The 24762-nt window shown below is 36.7% G+C and overlaps 1 protein-coding gene across 5 annotated transcripts in view; it reads right to left on the bottom strand.

Annotated features, from left to right (window-relative positions):
- Nucleotides 1–8827: 8827 nt before the first annotated feature.
- Nucleotides 8828–24762, bottom strand: part of DMXL1 (Dmx like 1) — a 131490-nt gene continuing 115555 nt past the window's right edge. For 4 of the 5 annotated variants that reach the window (XM_036845520.1, XM_036845521.1, XM_036845522.1 and 1 more), the window contains 5 exons: nucleotides 21995–22087; nucleotides 19493–19584; nucleotides 14202–14254; nucleotides 12735–12952; nucleotides 8828–11043 (listed from right to left, as the gene is read on the bottom strand). In XM_036845520.1, coding sequence (XP_036701415.1) covers nucleotides 10819–11043; nucleotides 12735–12952; nucleotides 14202–14254; nucleotides 19493–19584; nucleotides 21995–22087 — 681 coding nt within the window. In that variant the 3' untranslated portion in view covers nucleotides 8828–10818. The other variant, XM_036845524.1, reaches the window with a different exon arrangement.

Genomic DNA, 24762 nt, shown 5'->3' with positions numbered 1-24762 from the left:
GGCCAGAGACGGCGGGAGAAAAGGAGCCAGGGGCAAGGCAAAAGAAACGAGGGGCGGGGATAGGAGGAGGAGCCGGGGGCGGGGCTGAAGGTGGAGTTAGGGGGTTGGGGGCGGAGCCGGCCAAGGAGGAGGAGCCGGGAGGTCGGGGGCGGAGCGTGCGGAGGAGGAGGAGCGCGGAGCAGCCGGGGAGGCAAGGTAGAGGAGGAGCGGCGGGGCTAGGAGGAGGATCTAGCGGGCCAAGGCGAGGAGGGGAGGAGAACCCCGGCGGCCGTGACTGGGCAGACTGGGCCTGGCGTTGGGGGTCAGGAGTGGCCAGGGCTCCGGAGAACGCAGAGGAGAGCTGGACAGCGACCTGGGAGCTGCAAGGCAAGATTTTTGGGCGCGAGGAGCCAGGACAGTCTTGGGAGATATGCAAGGAAGACGTTACCTTTCGGGTCTCTCAGTTTCTTCACCTGTGAAAATGAGATACCAACCTCGTAGTGAGTTGAGTCGGTTAAGTGAGCTCATGCCTGGCACCTAACAAGTACGCGTGAATTTTATGTTATCTATTGCCGTTATCATCATCATTATCATTTTCCATATAAGCCCCTAAATCCCGCCTGCTCTTAACTTTGTGTGTGTTTGTGTGTTTCAGCCTCTACTGGCCTCAAGTCTACCTGGCGATACCTGACGCTCTAGCGATTCCTAGTTTCCATTCGCGGGGGGTGCAGGGCTCCCACTCAAAGTTAAAAGGCTCATTGGCTCCCGGGAAGCCAGTCTGGTCTGAGGCACCCCCCCGTGGACTTCAATGACTGCCCCTGCCCACGGAGCCGAAGGCTGGCTATTCATTGGAATGGGACCGAATCTGGGCCTTCCTTCTGGTGAAGAGCCCTGACCTGGGGTAGCCATTCTCAAGGGCGAAGGTGCTGGACCTTCGTAGGAGTGTGATGAATCCGTCCTCCATTAAGCACCTACTATATGGTAGTTCTGTGCAGAGGGCTGGGAATATGAATAATACTAGCAAAACTTAATATATGCAGGTCACTTGTAATCCTCACAACAACTTATAAATGTAGATCCTGTAGCTACCTTAAGTTTTACAAAGGGAAAGGGAGGCATAGTTAAGTAAAATACCCTACCCAAAGTTACACATTTAGGAAGTGGCAGAGCATGGTTGGGACACAGGAAAGTAAACACTTGATAGGTGAAATAGACTAAAATCACAACACATTTGGGTTTAATGCCCAAAATAGGAATATACAGAAGATGTATACAGAAGACGTAAACATCTCTTAAACATTCAGAGCTATGCTATGGGGAGGGGAGTGTCAGGAAGATTTTTCTGAAGGAGGTGATGTCTAAGCTCAATTTGGAAGAAGAAATGGGAGCTTCACAGCACCTATAGGTGGAGAAAGGGCACAGTAAACATTTTTCAAGCATTCAGAAGGGTTAGGGAAGAAGTGGAGATTGGAATGAAGCTAAAACAATAGAAAAAGACCAAATCTAAGCGCTTTCTTCCAATAGAAGCTGAAGAACATTAATTTGACCCTTGGTTCGGAGAAAGTCAGGAGGATTTTACGCATGGGAGACATGTCAAATGTTCTAGAAAGGTTAATCTGAAAACAGCATAGAGAATACCAGAGCCAGGAAATTTGACTTATGGAGTTATTGAAATAAGTCAGGTTGGGATACAGTGGTAGGCAGAATAAGAACTCCAGGAAAGATGTCCACACCAGAATCCCCAGAACCTGTGAATATGTTACCTTACATGGCAAAAGGGACTTGGCAGGTGTGATTAAGGTTAAAGACAATGAGATGGGGAGATTATCCTGGATTATTTGGGTGGATCTAATCTAATCATATGCTTCCCCTAAAGTGGAAGAATGAGTCAAAGAGATTCAAAGCATGAGAAGGGCTTGACCTGGGTCAGGAGCCAAGGAGGGTGGGTGGTCTCTAGAAGCTGGGAATGGACCTCAGTCAACAACAACAACAAAATGGGAATCTCAGTTCTACCACCATAAGGAAATGGATCCTCCCTTGGAGCCTCCAGAAAGGAACTCAGCTCTACTGACACTTTCGAGTTTATCCTGGTGAGACCCATACTGGACTTCTGACCTGTAGAACTGTAAAATAATAAATGTATGTTGTTTTAAACCCCTCAATTGCTGTAAATTTGTTGTGGCAGTAATAGGAAATAATTACAGACACTGAATGCTTGAACTAAGTGGATGGAAATAAGATGGATTCAAGACTTAACACAGGCCCTGGAGACTAATGGGATGTGAGGGTTAAGGGAAAGAGAGTAATCTAGGTCGATTTATAGGGTTTCTGGATTGCCAGGCTCAGTCTTTGGTGGTGCCACCCAGTGCAGGGAGTGATAAAGACAGGTCCTTTTAGGATTAAAAAGGTTTGTACACTCCCAGGCCTCCCCTACTCCTCAAAATCATTAGAAACAATCCCTGAAAACCCATGGGCAGTGATGTTTGTCACCACGAACTGAGAGTTCTAATAATGGATCTGCTCTGTGTAAGCTGGATACTTTGGACAAAGCACAAAGCCTTAATGAAACTTGGCTTCTTCTACTGTGTGAGATAGGAGCCCCACCTGTGTGATTGCTGGGAGAGTCAGCCAGGATGTCATGGTGTCTGTAACCTCAACCCCAGTAACTTTCACCATTGCTTCATTTCAGTCTCCCTTGTCTCAAGCTGCACCCTGGAGCAGCAATCCCCAGAGATACTTCTACCTTTATAGATAAAGATTATTTCATCTTTATCTCCATCATTCTACACCCCTACTGCAGCCTCTCATCCTTGGTCCTCACACTCTTTTTTTTTACCTCATGCAGACTTGCATTTCTCCCAGTTGGCTTCCTTTCCTACACAGCCTAACCCCAAGAGCCAATACCTCAGTCACTCACTGCTAGTGCCTCCTATTGCTTTACTACATTGTCCTTTCCTTCTACTATCTGGCAAATATTTTTAGCCATCCACATTATTCATAAGCTCTACTTAAGAAGAACCAAAAAATGTAAAACCTGATGCTCTGCAGATTCATGAGGATTTTCTCCGGCATCATGGATGGAAAGGAGAAGTATGTTCCATCTTTATCCCTTTCCTCAGGACATCTTTTGCACCCCTAACTCCTCCTGCTCTTGATATATAATCTCGCCTCCTGTTTCAAAGAAAATATAGAGTGAACTTTTAAAAAAAATTTATTTATTAATTAATTTATGGCTGTGTTGGGTCTTCGTTGCTGTGCGCAGGCTTTCTCTAGTTGCGGTGAGTGGGGACGACTCTTCGTTGTGGTGCGTGGGCTTCTCATTGCGGTGGCTTCTCTTGTTGCAGAGCCACGGGCTCTAGGTGCACGGGCTTCAGTAGTTGTAGCACACGGGCTTAGTTGCTCCATGGCATGTGGGATCTCCCAGACCAGCACTCGAACCCATGTCCCCTGCATTGGCAGGTGGATTCTTAACCACTGCGCCACCAGGGAAGCCCCAAAGGAAATATATAGATCATCAACAGAGAATTTCCTCTACTTCCTACCCCAGCTACCAAAAATGCCATCTACATCAACAGTCACGTTGACTTCCTTTCTCTCATCCCTGTGGATCAGAGCAAACCCATCCACCAGTTCTCTGGGTCCCCAAGGAGCCCTCCCTTCTATCTACAGGGGCCACATTCTGTTGAATATCCCTTCTTTTCTATCTTGGACCTCTCAATTTCTATGCTTCCCCCACAAAATATTTAAAAATGCTAAAATGTTAAAATGATAAAATTTAAAAATCTCCATGAATCCTACCATCTTCTCTCACCGCAACCCTCTTTACTAGGGCCATCTAGACCTGAGTGACTACGGGAGCTGATAGCTGAAACAACTCAGAGTGGGCATTGCCTCAGCGCTTACTTTAGGAGGCCTAGTAAGGGGCCTCTACAATCCCAGGCAACTTGCATCACTGTCATCAAAGAACCACCAGTCTTTCTTCTCTCTAATACAGATATTGGATTCCACCTTACTACACAGTGATAATATTTAGAAATTAATAAGATAATTACCTTTCCTATCTTACTTGGGCCAAAAGATACTTGGATCATTTCATTTTCAAACTAGCACTTGCGTACTTCCAGTTCAGAGTTGTAAAAAACATATAGAATCTAGGAAGCTCTTAATAACTAATCCATTATTCAATGGCTAATTATATTTTAAAATAATTGCAGCTGTCTCTGGATTAATTGAATCCTTTCAGACCAAACCCCACCCCCAAAAAAACTCCCAAACCCTATAAATCACATGAAGTGGAGACAGTTGTAATGAGAGCTGCATGCCAAAAATACCTCTGTGCCTACCTTCTATTTTTACTTCTGCCCAGTCGAAGGTATAGGAACTAACATCAGACAGCTTAAAGTCAAAAACATCTTCTGACCCAGCTTCCTCTTGTACTCTTCTTTTGCTTCAAGCCTCTTCTCTGCTTACTCAGTGTCAGCCTCCTCTTTTTGAGTGTAAGGAAATAACTACATGGCACTGTGAAATGTACAATAAAAATCTATGCATAAATACTCTGGGAGGAGAATGGAAGTGACTCACATTCCTTGGGGGAATGGAGAGGATTTCACAAAGGAGGTTCCATCCAACCAAGTCGAAAAGGATGAACTCAAGCTTGCCAGGCAGAAGGGCACTCCAGGCATCATGGAGAGAGAAGAAAGATACGGTCTAACATTTTCTGGCGCTAAAATCACTGAAGCGAGGATGTGCACCTTAAACACAGCCCACAGAAATATCTACTTGGCCTTTGTGCTTTAACTACATTTTCATGGGACTATATCAATGAACATGCCTGATTCAAAACATGGCTATAACTTCACCATCCTCTAAGGTCACTATCTGATTGTCTACTGCTTCAACTCTCTTCCCAGTCCCATTTCTTTTCAGAGCTTTATCATAACATGTAATCTTGTTCTTAGAGTAACAACATGGGTATGGTAAAGAGTACATTTTTCCTAACAGAAGTCAAGGTGCATACTGGTTAGGGTAGGAGAATTGTTCAATGTCATGCAAACTAGAAACTCGGGGATAGAACAAAAATCAAGATTTGGGGGTCAGTAATCTTTTCCTATTACTTCCATATACCTCAACCCCTACTCCTAACTATTATACACCACTAGTGATTATACCTTCATCATAGAGCATTTTTCACTTTTTTATTCAGAATTACTTACCTATGATGTTACTAAAATACACCTCTTCCTAAGAAAGTTTGCTAGAACTGTTGCCTGCATTAAAGGTAACTTCATCTACAGTCTTAGCCAGTTCGATCAGCCACCCTCTACATGAAACCAAGTTCTCTGCATATTTCCAGGTTTTCACTCCTTAAGCCATTCCTCTATAGAAATTATAGTGATGCCCCTACCCAGAACCCTTATTTTTCTGTGAGTGCACCACTGGATTCTTCATCTATGTGGGTTCTTCCTCACCTGAACTGTTTTCTCCTTTTTGACCATCTCAAATCTTACTTGAGCCTATCCCCAATACTACAAAGTCTATTTTTGTTTTGTCCTTAGCTGCATAATTCTACTCTGAAAGGCTTTTTCTACACATATGGGTCTAAATTCCTGGCTCTATCAATAGAGTTCTCTTCTATACTTACACCCATGAAATGCTAGCCCACGTTGGCAAGGCATTACTTGATTTTAAACAAAAAAGGCTCCCACCTTAGTCCTGGAATACTCGAAGCACAGCACCCTCCCCTAGTGGGTTCTGACTTCCACACTGTCCTCTTTCAATAGCCTCACTTCTTTCCCTCTCATTATCAACCTTCAGAGTAAAGAGTTGGTGTGCTAGTTATTTCCACGTACCTGTGCTTCCCCTCTGTATGTGTGTACATGGGTCTGTTCATCTGTCTCCCTCTACATAAAAATGGCCACATGGATTTTTTAAAAATTTATTCAATATTGTGGTGGATTGCAAATGGTCTCAGAATAAAGACACAGCCAAGGTTATGGCTGTTAAGTCCTTTTGTTAAGATCTCAGAAAGATTTTTGGGTGCACCATGTATACCGTTTTTGTGAGACACTAAGATTTCTAAGAATCTTAAGGTGGTATACCACAGCACCATACCACCTCACAGGGGGCCCAAGGTAGAGAAATAAAATACGGGTGTGGCTTTTGTCTAATGAGTGGCTTATAATTTAATATACAAGAAACCCACAACATTTTTTTTTTTAGAAACCCACAACGTTTTAAAAAGCAATTTTACTAGATTGAACCATAGGGGACAGGACAGTACAAATGTAAAGAGGTCTTTGAACGCTCAAACTTCTCTATCCAGGAAAACAGTCTGAGAAAACTACCGTTAAAAATGCTGGGCCATTTTTATGGAAAAAGAATAACTTAAGGGTAGAAAAAAGCAGCCCAGAAGGTGGAGCCAAGAGCTGTAGAGAATTACTTGCAGGGAACAGGAGTACTCAAGGAACTGATGACATGTACCCAGCTAAACTCCAGAATCCCTCTGCACCAGGACCTACCATGTGACTTACTTTTCCTCTTTTAGAACGGGAGATAGCTATCCCCTCTCTGTCTCACCACTGTTACGTTTCACATGTGGGAGGCACATAACTTGCCTCATTAGTTCATGGATCTTTAAACTGAGTACTATACTTAAGGAACCTCATTTAATGAGCCACATATACACCTGAACCTGATTTAGACATCAGGACCCTGGGGTTCAAAAGCCTAACCCTGATGCAGTAATAGGATGAAAACATTGGAGTTTTTTGGGGGAGTGAGTGTTTTGCATGGGGGAGGAATAGATTTAAAAACTTTTAAAACACATATCCTGGGCTGATAACACTGTACTGCTTAGATTCTGTTACAAAGGGCATACAGGAGTAAGGCATTTTCACTGTGGAAAGAAATGGGTTGTACCACCAAATTGTTTCTATCACCTATCTGTATTTGCAGTGGGAGAACATTAAGACATTTTTCTTGTTCCAAGGAGACTTGTGAAATAATGTCACACTGCAACTCTGTGTTAGCTCCCTTACAGGCCACAGACATACAGGAGACAACCAAGTAAGCAGAAGGAGAAGAAAAGTCATAAAAAACTCAAAACAGATTTAGCTTTGAAAATAACTGTAGCAAAAGCCATACACATTTCTAAGGCTGACAGGTACATTTAACTAATCTATGTTCAACTTTTTCCAAGTACCCTGAAGGGTAACATCTTAACCTTTCTACTTAAGTAATATCAAGCATCAAAAATATCTCAACAATTCAAAGAGGAATATTCCTGACACAAGACCACTTCACTTAACAGAGCAGTTGCCAAAGTCGTTAAGTCCGTTTTGGTATGAAAATACGGTTTTTCTTCACCAACACATACACAACCATTTCTGGTATCATGTTACCAAGTGGGGTTTAAAGGAGTTTAGAAAAGTATTACCTCCTTCTTCCCTTCTCCCATGTTAAAGTTTTGCTTTGTATGTATTCTTCCACACATATTTCTATGTTCCTACATATGTACTAAAACTATAGATTGAAAAAACCTGAAACAATATGGGATATAACACCTTTTACTTCGAAAATTTATCTCACCAACCTCTTTTCAGATGAACAGATACAAACCTAACATTCTTTTACCATTGAGAGAATATTCCATTGTATGGATGTACCAAAATTTATGCCACAATTTACCCACTAATTAACATTTAGATTTCCAGTTTTTTTGCTCCACCAGATGTCTCAATAAACACCCGTATACATATATTTTTATGCATAGGTGTTTTTATCTTAAAGGATAATCTCTCAAGATTGCTCAGTGAAAGTATGTTTTTCAATTTTAATATGTATCTAGGTAACTTTGTAGCAGTTTAGTTCTGCCAGCAATGTTTCACTGTGCCCACCCACTTCCTTGCATCTTCACCAAACTGATGTCACTGTGTTTCGACTTTATATTAATTTGATGGATGAACAGTGGTAACACATTTTTTTTTTCTTAAAGCATTCCTTTAACTATTAGTGAGGATGAACATACTTTGTGCTTGCTGACTTTTCCATGTCCTGTTCTGTGAATTGTGTGATTTCTCCATTACTTACCATTTTAAAATTCTCTTTGTATTAGGGACGTTAACATTTTTCCTATTCCTATACACATATTTCTTCTCATCTACCTGTTCTTTTGACTGTGGTCTCTTGCAATATGACATTTAAACTCTTTGTTTAGTAAATATGTCTCTCTGGGTTTCCAACACTGTTATGAAAAGATCATCACCACTCTAAGGTTATACAAGGATTTTCTTTAAGTAGGTATATTTCTGTATTTTGTTCCAGTTGTTGAGACTATTATGAGAAATTCCGCAACGGTTTTTTAAAAATTTTTTAAAGAGAAGAAATGAATTGGGGCAAGACAGAGAGAGCAAGAAGGGAGGATGGAATTGACTGTCCCATGATTCTACATAAGAAAAATCCTACATTTTAGAAAATGAGACTCACAATGTTGTGAATTCTTCCATCATTACAAAGCCTCATTCTCAGAAAGCACACAATTTAAAAAATGTGTATCCACTTCATTGATATATCCACTTCATTAGTGTGGATGAAATTTTACATATATGTATATCATTTTATACTTAAACATACATTCCAACTACTTTTATTCTCACCTTTTTTGAATAATGCTTATTCATTAAGTTAAAGACTACAGAAAAGGAAGAACAGGGTATCTCGGAAAATTATGCAATTCTTCCTACATTAACCAAATACAAATACAGAAGTTCTCCAGTTTAAAATGTCACATACACTCAAGTCAACTAAAGTGGCATAAATACTACTTAAAACAATAGCATGCTAAAAATAGTACTGCATGATTGTTTATTTAAAATATTATGACTCTGGATGTAAATACATATGGGCTTACATAATTTATTATTCATATAAACCCTCAATTAAAATGCTTAATTCTTCATCCACAATGTCTTTTTCCTAGTAAGCATAATAATACATTTTCTATCTCACTGAAAGTGTTTAAAGCCTTTTGAATCTTGATTCATGAAGAAATTACTGAGGAATAACTTAATATTAACTACATCAAACAATAGTATTGTTTGCAATGTTGTCACAGATTTCTCCATGGCAAAATAGTCACATATCATTATTGCACAATTTATAGGTACAGGTTATTATGTGCACATAAACTCTCTACATAATAACAGTGTCTTCACTGCAACTTGCTCAACACATTTAAAATTATGAATACAATTTACAAAATCTGTTAACAATATACTTTTAAAAGTATCCTGAGGATATTACAAAATTCATTTTACCAGCCCTTCATTTCTTTGCTTCATTTGACTCTTTAGTTTCCACGATAATAGCTTCCCATATTTTGTTACATAAAAATGTTCTATTAATATTCCTATTAACAAAATATATTTAAGCTAAATAGTATATAATTGTCCCTTAAACACTTAGTCCCATCTGCCTCCAGTCTTCTTGGTTAAAATCAAGTATTATCAAGTTTTCTATAATTCTGAATCAGAAAAGGTATAGCACAAAACAGACAGAAATAGGGTTAGCACATTTAAGTTAAAAGCATTGTGCATTTTTAATATTTTGGTCATATTTTATAATAAAATAATATATTTTGGCAAAAAATAATAAAATATAAGGCTTAGTTTATTATCTTTTAATGGTAGATCTGGCAGGTATTTTACATTTGTAAATACTATCTATTTAATTTGACTGTTTTCACATTTGTTTCTAAAAACACTGCTATAAGGTTTTCAGAACTTTGAGACTAAAAGCACCTAAAAAATAAGAAATAAAATAAAATTTAAGTAAAATGTATGGTGCCTAAAAATCCTTTGACAAATTTATAAGCTTAAGTATCTCATATATGCCAACACAGAATCATTATTGCCTGCTAAGTCTTATCTGACTCAATGTAATCTTTAAAATAATAATTTGGAAGTTTTCCTGAAATTTATTTGAAAATTAGGATGGGAATTCAAAAAGTAAAAAAAAAAAAAGGTGAAAAAAACAGTTGCAGAAAAAGTTGTTATTCTGGTGGCAGTAGTTGTTATGGCACAAAAACAAATGAAAAGACTTATAGTTTTCATGTATGTATGTGTATATATATATATATATATATATACACACACACACACACACACACATATATACACATATATATATATACACACACACACATACAAAGTTCAAATAAGATGTGTAAGATACATTACATATATACATACACGACCACACACACACAACTTGGGCTCCAGAGGGGAAACTGATGAAAACTTTACATAACAAGGCATTTGGCTCACCTGTCACTAAAGTCCGAAAGACAGTGCTAATGGAGATGTTCATTATTTTTTGATTCTTACCCAAATATCAATCTATCATTAATTAAGAGAGGAGTGTGAGATGTGTAAGTTTGAAAAATGCAGTGAGACCGTGGTGAATTAAGTGATGACTGATGTGCAACTGCCTTTACATAAAGGGTATTTTTACTGTAAAACAAATTCATGCAGAGATATCTGCAGAAGAATTTATCAACAACAAGAAAACAAAACTCCTTTAACACTATGATATACTCACTATACTATAAATATGTATTATTACAGCATTACTTATACATTCTACTTTAGGCAATGTAGTCTAATTTTGAATGACCTTATTAATTTTTAAGGCATCAGTGCATCAAGGGCAAAGCTCCATAAAATAAATATGAAAACAAGAAAGCGTTAGCTTATTTGTGGCATAGAGAGTGATCACTGTACATCATATGTGTTGGCCACTTCATGGAATAGGTAATAAATTATACATCTTACTGTTAAAATGTTACAGCATAAATTTCACATCATTTTTCAGCACTTCATTTAATGGGCTAAACTGGTCCGGCAGTATTCTCATTTTCATTGTTCCATCAGCTCCACATGAAAAAATGTGATTTGCAGGCCCTGTCTCAATTTGCATCACTCCGGTTCCAATATTTCTGAAAATGGATTGCCGAGCATGTTCATTGATAAAAGTGTGGAGAAGACTAAAGGTAGAGAGACTCCAAATCTGAAATGTATAACAACAAGATAAAAATTGGGGTTGACGATTACCTTAAAAATCCAAATGAAAGACTCACGTCTGTCTTCCTGTACAAATAAGGAATTTCTAAAACAAAAATGGAGAAAAATCTGTGTAGGCTTACAGTCATAACATTTTGATTCTGTATATGGTGTTGCAATTTTCCAAAGCTCTTTGATATTATCACATTCTTCAAAAATCAATCCAGTAAGAGAGGAGGTATTTTATACCCTTCGCTGGAGACGAGAAAACTTAGGTACGAGGAGGTTAGGTGTACAGTGCAACAGAAACTTGTAATGTTATAGGAACTACAATCAAGATTTCCTATCTCTCAGCAAAGTTTCTGTTGTGTAGTTGTAGAGTGGGGTAATTCTTTCTCCATAGTATATAGTACCCACCAAGGGATCAGAACCACTGGAAAGAGAAAAGTACCGAACACCTAGAGGCCAAAACTATATTCCAGCTGCAAGATAAATTATTACAACTTTCTGATGTTTTCACATCACATTTTTAAAAATATTTCTTTGTTTTCCCTAAGAAATTCATTAATTCATATTACTCTAGACATGATTGTTAAATTGTAAGTCCTGAATACTACCTGGTATACTATGAAATCTTATAACTTAATTAAATAATAAACCTCAGAATGAAAGTACAAACTAATCTAAAGAACTAATCTAAAACATCATATGACTTATTCTAAACTGAGGGCAGTTCAAATAAGAAACTAGCTTCAAACTGGAAAAAAAAAAAAGAATTCTGTATGGCAGCTGGTGTATATATTTAAGAAAAACCTGTTTGAAATTCTTCAATTCTAGTTAATTTTTTCTGGCTGAGAATTATGAAAACAATATGGAAGTTCTAACAAAGCAGTCCAACTTACTTGTACTAAGTACTCACTAGCACTTAAATTAATAGATTCTAAGAAACTAGACTCCTCCAGTGGGTTGCTGACCATTAGAGTAACTTAGGGACTAGTCTTATCCCTGCAGATCCTTCTGAGTGTAGCCAGAGAACCTTCCATCAAAACCACTATTTCTGTGTTCCAAAAATGCACATTCCTGAGCCTTGGACTTACCAAATGGGTATTTTTGGGATAGGACCTAGCAACAGTATTTCTGGAGTGGGATGCATTTTTAACAAGGTGCTTAACATTTTTAACAAGCTGCTTAACATTCAAACTTCTAAGTTTGAAACACAGTGGAGTTTGAGAAGGACTGTTACAGGCAGAGCTTATCCAGGTACATCAGAATTCTTGAATCAGGCACTGAGTTGTTGGATGCTGATACTATGAATGACAAAATGGGGAGAAATTTGGGATAAGGGAAAATGTCAGTATATCTCACAGCCCCTGAAACTGAATTCAGTAACTCTGAACATGGGGTCAAGACTAATTCTAACGTCTGAAATATGTTCATATCCATGGAAAATCCAGTTCTTTCGCATGCATTAGTTAAGCATATTTGAAAACAACTGAAAAACAGGCATTTTTCAAGTTAAATATTATTTTATTTCATTCATTAAAAGATTTATTAAATAGCAATTAACCTTGTTGACTACAAAGGAATTAATATTTCTATTATTTAAAGAGACTGGTATCATCAATATGATTAAAGATCTAAGGTTTCTAAAGATTTCTTTTCATAATGTAATAGATATTGTGGCATTACTGTATTTACCTTTATGTTGCCTTCAGCAGATCCTGTAACAAAGTACTCTTCAGTTGGATCAATAGCAATGGCTTTAACAGGAGAATCATGGCTCTGGAAAAGCTGCCTCTGCTGTCGTTGCCAAAGGTCAAAAGCACATGTATAGCCTTTTCTGCCACCTGATATTAGTAGCTGATGTTTTGGAGCATATGCTAAAACAGTGGCTCCGCTATCATGACAAGTAAAAGCTGGAAAAAAAAGTAAAAACTATTTAATAGTATAAGAAACAGACGTCTGGCTTTTGGCCAAGGTAGAATGACAGATTAGATTTGCCATCCTGCCTAAAACAATTAAAATATTCAAATGATATACAGGGAACAATGGTTTGAGACACTGGTCACTAAGCAATGAAGAATGATCTTTGCAAAATGGGAAGCAAACTGGGTGACCCACATAACTGCCCCAGCTTATTGCCTATAGAGTATTTTCTGGCCGTGGCATAAGAAAGGGGAACCCAAGTTGATCTGGGTTCCTATTTCCACCAGCCATACTGGGAAAAAACCCTCATAATTCACAAGGCATTGTATAGAGTACTGAGAAGGGTACTGCCTCAATATGGGGGCAAAATTAGCCCTGTACCAAATACGGCTTTTAACACAGCCACCCCCCCCCCCAAATCTAACTGTTTCCAAGTAACGTAGTCCCAGAGCAGAGCTCAAAAATATTTACACAATACAAAAATAATCAGCACCTAACAAGGAAAAATTCACAATGCTTGGCATCTAATAAAAAATTACCAGGCATGCAAAGAAGCAGAAAGCACCCATAAGGACAAGAAAATCCATCAACTGAAACTAACCCAGAAATGACATAGTTGACAGAAGTAGTAAATCCTTATTAATTTCCTTAAATTAAAAGTCATTATAGGTGTATTCCCAAGATGCTGGATTCTGTCTGGATTTAAATGTATACCATAGGTGAATTGTTTAACCTAAGTCTCAGTTTCATCACTTGTAAAAGAGGAGATAATACCACCTGCCTAACAGGTATGTGTGAGGATGAAACTAATTAATATATTTAAAGCATGTACAGTACCTGGCATATACTAAGTACTCAATACAATGTTGTTATTATTCTTGTAAGAATCTAAATAGGGCTTCCCTGGTGGCACAGTGGTTGAGAATCTGCCTGCCAATGCAGGGGACACGGGTTCGAGCCCTGGTCTGGGAAGATCCCACATGTCGCGGAGCAACTAGGCCCGTGAGCCACAATTACTGAGCCTGCGCGTCTGGAGTGCTCCGCAACAAGAGAGGCCATGATAGTGAGAGGCCCGCGCACCGCGATGAAGAGTGGCCCCCACTTGCCGCAACCAGAGAAAGCCCTCACACAGAAACGAAGACCCAACACAGCCATAAATAAATAAATAATTCCCATTAAAAAAAAAAAATCACTTTTACTTTATGAATTTGTGATTCATAAAATGCTTTCAAAACTTACCATGGACTAAACTATTGGCAGGTGCTACAAGAGTGTCCCACAAACATACGTTTCTGGAAAAAAAAAAAAAGATTACTTATTGAATGACATAAGAAGTTAAAAACAGAATAAAAATAAGTATGTCTCATATTATATAATGATAAAGGTATCAATACAGAAAGCATATTACACTTGTTAACATATACGCACCCAATACAGGAGCACCTAAATATATAAAGCAAATACTAATAGACATAAAGAGAGAAATAGACAATAATACAGTAATAGTAGGGGATTTTAACACCCCCCTAACATCAATGAACAGATCATCCAGAGAGAAAGTAATAGTGGTGTTAAGTGACACAATAGACCAGCTGAACTTAAATGATATGTACAGAATATTACACCCCAAAACAGCAGAATGCACATTCTTTTCAAGCACACATGGAATGTTCTCCAGAATATATTACATACTAGGTCACAAAACAAGCCTCAACAAATTTAAGAGGATAGAAATTGTATCAAGCATGTTTTTCTGACCACAATAGTAAGAAGCTAAAAATTAACTCCAGAAGGAAAAATGGAAAGAAAAAACCCAAACACATGGAGACTAAACAACATGCTACTAAAAAAACAATAGGTCAATGACAAAATCAAAGAGGAAATCAAAAAGGACCTTGAGACAAATGTAAATGGAAAAACAACATCCCCAAATCTATGGGATGCAGCAAAAGCAATTCTAAGAGAGAAGTTCATAGCAATACAATATTTGAGAAGTCAAATAAACAACACAACCTACCAATTACCACCTAAAAGAATTAGAAAAAGAACAAACAAAGCCAAAAGTCAGCAGAAGGAAGAAAATAATTAAGATCAGAGAGGAAATAAACAAAATAGAGATTAAAAAAAACAACAAAAACAATCAATGAAAGCAAGAGCTGATTTTTTGAAAAGAAAACAAAACTGACAAACCTTTATCCAGCACATCAAGAAGAAGAGAGACGACCCAAATAAACAAAATAAGAAATGAAAGAGGAGAAATAACAACCGACACCAAAGAGATACAAAGAATTATAATACTATTAACAGTTATATGCCAACAAATTGGACAACCTAGAAGAAATGGACAAGTTTCTAGAAACATACAGCCTGCCAATTTGAACAGACTGATCACTAGAAGCGAAATGAATCTGTAAGGGAAAGAAAACAAAACAAAACCCAACTGCCGGGAAACAAAAGTCCAGGACCAGACAGGGGAATTCTACCAAACATATGAAGAACAAACACTTATCCTTCTTAAACCATTCCAAAAAACTGAAGAGGAGGAAACACTCCTAAATTCATTCTACAAGGCTACCATTACCCTGATACCAAAACCAAAGACACTACAAAAAAAGAATATTACAGGCCAATATCTTTGATAACTACAGATACAAAAATCCTCAACAAAATATATCAGCAAACCAAATCCAACAATACATGAAAAGCATCATACACCATGATCAAGTTGGATTTATTCCAGGGTCACAAGGATAGTTCAACATTTGCAAATCAATAAATGTAATACATTACATTAACAAAAGGAAAGATAAAAATCACATGATCATCTCAAAAGATGCAGAAAAACTGTCTACTGAGATGTCCATTCATGATAAAAACTTTCATCAAAGTGTGTATAGAGAGAACATTCCTCAACATAATAAAGGCCATTTAAATCCACAGCCAACATCATATTCAACAGTGAAAAGCTGAAAGCCTGCCCACTAAATTCAGAAACAAGACAAGGATGTCCACTCTCTCCACTTTATTTAACATGGTACTGGAAGTCCTAGCCACAGCAAACAGACAAGAAAAAGAAATAAAAGGTATCTAAATTGGAAGAGAAGGGGACTTCCCTGTTGGTCCAGTGGGTAAGACTCCATGTTCCCAATGCAGGGGGCCTGGGTTTGATCTCTGCTCAGGGAACTAGACATCGCATGCATGCCACAACTAAGAGTCCGCATGCCGCAACTAAGAGTCCACATGCCGCAACTAAGTGTCTGCATGCCGCAACTAATAAGTCCACGTGCCGCAACTAAAGATCCCGCATGTCACAACTAAGAAGTCTGCATGACACAACTAAGAAGTCCACATGCCGCAACTAAAACCCGGTGAAGCCAAAGTAAATAAATATTTTTTTTAAATTAAAAAAAAAAAAATTGGAAGGGAAGAAGTAAAACTGTCACTATTTGCAGATGACATGCATGATACTTTAGATAGAAAACCCTAAAGTCTTCAGCCCCCAAATTTAGAATAAATGAATTCAGCAAGGTTGCAGGATACAAGATTAATTTTTAAAAAAATCTGCATTTTTATACACTAATAATGAAATATGAGAAAAAGAAAGTAAAACACAACCTGTTTAAGATCACATCAACAAGAATAAATACCTAGGGATAAACTTAACCAAGGAGGTGAAAGACCTATACTCTGAAATATAAAACACTGATGAAGGAAACCGAAGATAATACAAAGAAATGGAAAGATATCTTGTGCTCTCAGATTGGAAGATTAATATTGTTAAATTGGCCACACTACTCAAAGCAATCTACAGATTTAATGCAATCAACATCAAAATACCCATGGCATTTTTCACAGAACTAGAACAAAATAATCCTAAAATTCACATGGAATCACAAAAGACCCTGAATTGCCAAAGCAATGTTGAGAAAGAAGAATAGAGCTGGAAGAATCACACTCCCTGACTTCAGACTATACTACATAGCTACAGTAATCAAAACAGTGTGGTACTGCCACAAGAACAGACACATAGATGAATGGAACAGAACAGAGACCCCAGGAATAAACCCAAGCATTTATGGTCAATTAATCTATGACAAAGATGGCAAGAATATACAATGGAGAAAAGACAGTCTCTTCAACAAGTGGTGGTGGAAAAACTGGACAGCCACGTATAAAATAATGAGATTATTAGAACATTCCTGTTCACCATATACAAAAATAAACTCAAAATGGTTTAAAGACCTAAATGTAAGAATGGAAAATCATAAACCTCCTAGAAGAGAACATAGGCAATACACTCTATGACATAAATTGCAGCAGTATTTTCTTAGATCAGTCTCCTAAGGCAAAAGAAATAAAAGCAGAAATAAACAAATGGGACCTAATTAAAGCTTTTGCACAGCAAAGGAAATCATCAACAAAACGAAAAGACAACCTACTGAATGGGAGAAAATATTTGCAAATGATGTGACTGACAAGGGGTTAAAACCTAAAATATATATACAGTTCATACAACTCAATATTAAAAAAAAACTCAATAAAAAAATGGGCAGATCTGAATAGACAATTTCCCAAGGAAGACATACAGATGCCCAACAGGCACATGAAAAGATTCTCAACATCACTCATTATTAGAGAAATGCAAATCAAAACAAAAATGAGTTATCACCTCACACTAGTCAGAATGGCCATCATCAAAAAATCTACAAACAATAAATGCTAGAGACGGTGTAGAGAAAATGGAACCTTTGTACACTGTTGGTGGAAATGTAAATTGGTGCAACCACTGTGGAAAACAGTATGGAGGTTCCTCAAAAAACTAAAAATAGAACTACCATATGATCCAGCAATTCTACTCCTGGGTACATATCTGGAAAAAATGAAGATACTAATTTGAAAAGATACATGCATCCAAATGTTCACAGCAGCACTATTTACAATAGCCAAGACATGGAAGCAACCCAGGTGCCCATCAACAGATGACTGGATTAAGAAGATGTGACACACACACACACACACACACACACAAACACAGTAAAATATTACTCAGCCATAAAAAAGAATGAAATACTGCCATTTGCAGCAATGTAGATGGACCTAGAGAATATTATGCTAAGTGAAATAAATAAGACAGAAAAAGACAAATACTATATGACATAACTTACATGTGGAATCTAAAAACAAATACAAATGACTGTATATACAAAACAGAAACAGACTTACAGATATAGAAAACTTGTGGTTACCAAAGAGGGGAAGACAGGTGAGTGACACATTAGGAATATGGAATTAATAGATACAAACTACTATATATAAAATAGATAAGCAACAAGGATATACTGTATAGCGTAGGGAATTATAACAATTATCTTGTAATAACCTATAATGAAGTATAATCTGCAAAAATACTGAATCACCATGCTGTATACCTGTAACTGATATAATGTTGTAAATCAAGTATACTTCAATTAAAAAAAGCAGTATGTCTCATTATAGCTCACTTGAACCTTGCTCACACAGAAAGTTAAATTTATAAAGCATCAAATACAAGTAACCAATATATTTATGCATAATTAATTTTTAGACAAAAATTTAAAAAACTAATAGCTTCCCAAACTAAGTAACTTTAGATTAACATGTAATTACAAGGAATACTATACGAAGTCTGAATACGGAAACTACTTTTTGTATTCACTGATTTTCTAATCTAACAGTTCAACTCGCATACATAAATAGCAGGACACACCGAATTTTCTTGAGTACAAACAAAACTTATTCCTACTACAAAAGGGAGCAGCTTCTACTCCATTCTGTGAATTACAAAGGAGGCACAAATACGTACAAGAATTTCTATGAAAAATGGGCTGAAAACTCCATATCCCTAAAATTCCCACTTTGAGTGTAAAGTGAGGCCTCAAGATGAACACAAAAGCTCAGCAACCTCGGAAGGCCTTAATCTCAGAACTCAGCTGTAGAAGGGAAGAAAAAACTGTGCCTGGACATGGAGGGAGGAGACTTTTTTTTTTGCATATTTAACCTATTTGGGGAGATGGGGACGGGCTGTCACTTACTAGTTATTATACAACTAACATGTCTTTCTCAGCTTCTTGTGTTCTTACTGTGAAACATTGATAATGCGATATAATAAAGCTGTGGTGAGGATTTAACTAAATAGCATGGCCAATAAATAATACTCTTTTAATATTTTTTTTGGCCTCAAGCTTTCTTAATACATAGCAAATAATATGGAGGAAAAACTCTACCAACAATCAAATTCTTTTATCCTAACTAAAGTCTTAACATTAGAATACTAAAAATCCAGAAGGAATGGATTTTGTCTTTAATGTCACCAGAATTTCCTTAGCTTTACAATTAACACACTAAAAAAGCTCTAAGAAACAAGTCTCTTTAAATAAAAATATTTAAAGGTGTAATTATGAAAACATTATTGAGATATAAGGACATCAAGCAATTAAAAATAAAGCTTAGCTATACATACACAGACTTCAATTTCAGTTATAATCTCTTACCTGTTGTCAGTTGAAAGACCAGCTGTAGCTATCAGAGAGGAGGAACTAACGAAGACAAAATCATTGGCTGTTTTGTTATGACACTGCCAAGTCTGGAATGGTTATAAACAACACACGTTTATTGCTGTCACAAACAATTTTATAAGCACGTAGATGTATTAATCAAAAAGTGATCATGTAATTTGTGGCTTACTTAAATCCTTGTGTTCTTTCCCCCACAGATTTTAGAAAAGTTGCAAGAGTAATACAGAGAACTCTCCTATACCCTTTACCCCGATTCACCAATATTTACCATTTTGGCACATTTGTTTTGCCTCTTCTCTTTCACACACACACACACACACACACACACACACACATACACAAACACAACTTTCCCTGAACCATTTAAATAAGATGCATACGTTATGACCTTTTATGACCTCTGCTTTTGTTCAACCAAAAGTTCAAAGGGAAACAAAAGAAGGTTAACTTCAAACATTTTTCTTAGAATACTTGTGAAAATTTTTGTCTTAGAAAACAAAAACTAGAATTTTAGATGATCTCAGACTGAATTATTTATTTTCAGAAATATTTAAGCTTTCAAATACTTTTTCAAATATGTGAATAAAAAATATTACTAATAGTCAACAAATTAGAAAATTTACAATGTTTCTCAATATTCCATCAAACAATAACAAACTACTATGAGAGGTTTAGTCAGTTATAAAGGCTTCCAAGTTATGTCTGTTCAGATGTTTCTCTTCAATAAAAAATAAAATTTTAAAATATGTCAAAATCATCATATGAAAAAGTTTTCCTTTGAGTCACTTCCCCATTGCCCCCAACCACCACTGCAGCTAGGCTAGATGATATGTCTTTAAAACAAAATCTACTTTAATCCCCCAAAGCAAATAATGTTCGTTATTAATCCAATTTGTCTTTTTAGAAGTTTTAAAAAAAAGGCAGTCCCCTAAGAAACATGAACTTGTACAGTTGACCCTTGAACAACACAGGTTTGAACTGCATGAGTCCACTGATACACAGATTTTTTTCAATAAATACATACTACAGTACTACACGATCCAAGGTTAGTTGAATCTGTGGATGCAGGACCATGGATATGGAGGGCTGACTGCAAAGTTATATGCAGATTTTCAACTTGGGGGCGGGGTGAGGTGTCCAGTGTCCCTAACCCCTGTGTTGTTCAAGGCCCACCTGTACATTTAATCTGCTGCCTGAATGAAAATCGGAGGAAAAATAAATATTTTTTCAAGGTACCCTCACCAACACTCCCTACTTGCTTTCACTTAGACCAGTACTTTATTCTAGCATTTAACCTTGGGTGAATTACTGGAATTTTAACCCATATTCTTAATTTTTTTCTTGATAGATATTGCTTAGTCCTATAAAGGGCTTCACTAAAGAATCCATCAAATATAAATTCAGTGTTCTATGAAGCTGCGGAAGGTTCACTAAACCTGTGTGGTCCTGAATAGAGATGTATCATTTTAAAGAGATGGGCAAGAAAATAGCACCAGCTATAGGATACCCTTTCTACTTTGTTCATAAGGGATAATAACTGCAGGAAAACAACCAGATGCACTGGTCTGTTGATCATTCTTTTTAGGTATCACAGACACTGCCATTTAGTGAGGCTAGAAAAGGGCTTGAGTAACCCATGGGTTGCATGGGTCTCCGGAGGTACCATGTTGGTTCTATACAGGTTTCTTTCTTTCTTTCTTTCTTTTTTTTTACATCTTTTTATTTTATTTATCCCTTGACTAATCATTGCATTTTTAATTAATTTTACTACTTTGGTCTTTATCAAGTGACTAATCCATTAGCTTTATTATTTATTTACATTTTCTGGTGAGTTTTTTTACTTTTCTATGTTTTCTTTTTTTTTCTTCCTTTCAGTTTTGAGAAATGATTGACATGCAGCACTGCATAAGTTTAAGGAGTACAGCATAATGTTCTGGCTTATATACATCATGAAATGATTAGTACAATAAGTTTAGTAACATCCATCACCTCGCATAGATATAAAATGAAAGAAAAAGAAAAAATATTTTTCCTTGTTCCGAAAATGCTTAGAATTTACTCTCTTAACAACTTTCATATATAACATGTAGCCGTGTTGATTATGTTAATCATGTTGTACATTACATACCCAGTACTTACTTACCTTTTAGCTGGAAGTTTGTACCTTCTGACTGCCTCCATCCAATTTCCCCTCTCCACCCCTGCCTCTGAGTAACCACAAATCTGATCTCCCCTTGCCATCAGAACCAGGTACTTTCATACAGGTTTATTTTCCAAGTTACCAGAGACTAAGGATTTTTATACCTCACAGTGTAATTTTCAACATAATACAAGGACAGAAACTTAGAGTAAAGTGATTGAATACACAGGACTAGACAGATTTTATATTTTGGCTTTGATATTTCTTGCAAGTATATATTCTTGGTTTCTTGAAAATAAAAATTCAAAAAATTTTAAAGGTAGGAATTCTTGGCTTACCAGGTATGGCTTAGGCATACTTCCAGTAACTGGACAACATTTCCAGTTTGTTTGATACAAACTTAAATATCCATCAGCATCAACTATTCCAAACTTAGAGAAAAAAAATATTTAAAAGTATTTAATACAAATAAAAAAGCACATATTTACCCTTACCCTCATTGTGAATCTCATATTTTAACTCTTAAACATTTGACTGATAAGTTGCTTGACTTTTCACTTCACCTATGCATGGATCTAGTCCAGAAAAACATTTAGCTATTACTTTAAAAAATTCCAGGGTGGCTATAAAGGAAACTAACATCAGACACTCAATTTATTATACTAACCGACAGCATAGTCTGTATATTCTCTGTAAGTACTCCAAAAATAGGATACTGGATTTACACATTAAGCCATGTGACAAAGTTTTAGCATATACAAGATAAAAAACTGTTCATCTTAAAAAAGACAAAGTAAGGACTTCCAGAGATACACAACAAGGAAAACATGTAAACAACAGCAGAAAATGAAACAAAGTTTATCACAGTAAAGGAATTACACTATGGAAACTCAGAGCATTTTGACTGGAAAGATGACAAAATAATCCAGCAAGGGAGTATATGATACAGATCTTAAAATAAAACAAATGTCTAATTCAGACTCCTGCCCTCTCCCATCTACAGATATAACAACTATTAACAATTTGATAGTGTTCCCTTTCAGATTTTTTCTATGAATATTCAAACATTCATACATACAAGGATACAAGGTTTTTTTAAAATTATGATGATAATATACAGTTCTACAATTACATTTTTTACTTATTATAGCCATTTTTTCACATTGGTATGTATAAATCTACCTCATTCTTGTGCTGTGTAGTATTACACTATATAGTTGCATTGTAACTTTTTAAAGCTTTTCCCTATAGAATTTCCAATTTTTCCTATAATAAAAAGTGCTGCTTTGAACATTCTTGCATATACACCTCTGAGTATTTATATAGGATAGACATCTAGAAAAGAAAAAGCTCTGTCAAAGGGCATCATTTAAAATTTGTAGGTGAAGCCAAAATTAAATCCTAAGTGGTAACATCAATTTACACACCCATTTTTCTTACACATTAGCCAACACTGCATACTACAAAATTATAATATTTGTCGATTAACAGAAATAAAGTCTCATTTTAATGTGCATTTCTTCAGTTATTAGTGAGGGTTATTGGCCATGCACAGGGTTTTGTTTGTTTTTTGGTTTTTTGGTAAATTGTTCACATTCTTTGTCTTCTTTTTCATTGTCTTCTTACAAAATTGACTGACAGGACTAATAGTAGGAATATTAATCCATTGTTTACTATTTTTGTTACAGATATTTTTCCGACGTTTATCCTTTCTGTGGTTTATCCTATGTTTTCTGGAGTAGGTTTAGGTACGTTCTTCAGAAAGGGTATATGGAATGTGCTAATTCTCTGCATACTTAAAAATGTGTTTATTTTGCCACCAAATTTAAATGACAGTTTGGATAGACATCGACCCCATTCCTTATCCATCAGAATTCTGTGAATACTGTTCTACTGTCTATTTGTAACCTCTCTTTTTGAGGAGGCCGATGCCATTAATTTTAGATAGGGGGGTGGAGAGGTTGTAAGCAATCATTTTTACCCCTACTCCTTCCTAGAAGCTCTCTTTATCCTTCAGTTAAAAAAAACAAAAATCAAATAATCAGGCTGTGTCTAGGCATGTGCTGTTTCTCGATACTTCTGCCTAGTACTTGGTAGGCGCTTCTTTTTCTAAAATTCCATGTTTTGCTTTGGGGAAATTTTTATTTTATTATTCCTTTTAATATAATGTTTCTCTTCCATCACCTTTTTTCTTCTTCTGATATATCTTTTAAATGTCTTTTATAAATTCTCCTGGGTCTAGTCTCAATTTATTTCTTGGGTTATTTTCATCATGGGATAAATTCCAAGTTTGTACTAACCAGTCACAAACTTGATTTTCAAATACTTCCATTCTGCTATTCAGCCCTTGTAATCAGTAGTTCCTCTACTCTCCTAATTTTGGGGAATCATGTTTTTAATTTCCAAAAATTCTTTACTGTTCTACTGCCTTTGGTTCATAGAATCCCGTTCTTGTTTTACAATGTAGGATCTTCCTAAATCCAAGGAATTATTCCTCACTGGTCATTTTTTTCTGCTAAATGCTCCCTTTTAGCCTCTTGGTTTTTCTGCAATGTCCAGTGGCTTTTGACAAAATGATCAGCATTACTGTGATATACTGTAGTATGAGTTATCTGTTCCATTTACTCCAGTAGGCTTCCCTACTAAGGGAGATAGCATGCTTAGGTGTTGTGCTCTTGGGCACCATCATGGCTGAGGTGAATCAACAGTAAGCTGACTGCCTGTCAAAGAGACTTGGGCAGACAATAAGGAAGTTTGTTGTGCCTTAAAATAGCCTACATAGAAGGTTGTAGTGAGTGTAAAATCTATAAAATAACTCCGAGTGTCGAAGGACTTGAATGCCACACTAAAGAATATGGGCTTTTGGATACAATGAGGAGGCTGCAGGTTCTTGAAAAGGACAATATGATCTCACCTATAGTGTAGTTATATAATTATGCTATTTGTTCTTTTTTCTTTTACGGCTGCACCACACAGCTTGTGGAATCTTAGTTCCCCGACCAGGGATCAAACCCACGCACTCGGCAGTGAAAGCACGTGAGTCCTAACCACTGAACCGCCAGGGAATTCCCTATGCTATTTGTTATATAACTTTGTTGACAACATG

Source organism: Balaenoptera musculus, chromosome 3 (genome assembly GCF_009873245.2).
Source record: "Balaenoptera musculus isolate JJ_BM4_2016_0621 chromosome 3, mBalMus1.pri.v3, whole genome shotgun sequence".
In the NCBI taxonomy this organism is placed as follows: domain Eukaryota; kingdom Metazoa; phylum Chordata; class Mammalia; order Artiodactyla; family Balaenopteridae; genus Balaenoptera; species Balaenoptera musculus.
The sequence above is the reverse complement of the archived record's forward strand: the minus strand, read 5'-3'. Positions and strand labels throughout refer to the sequence as shown.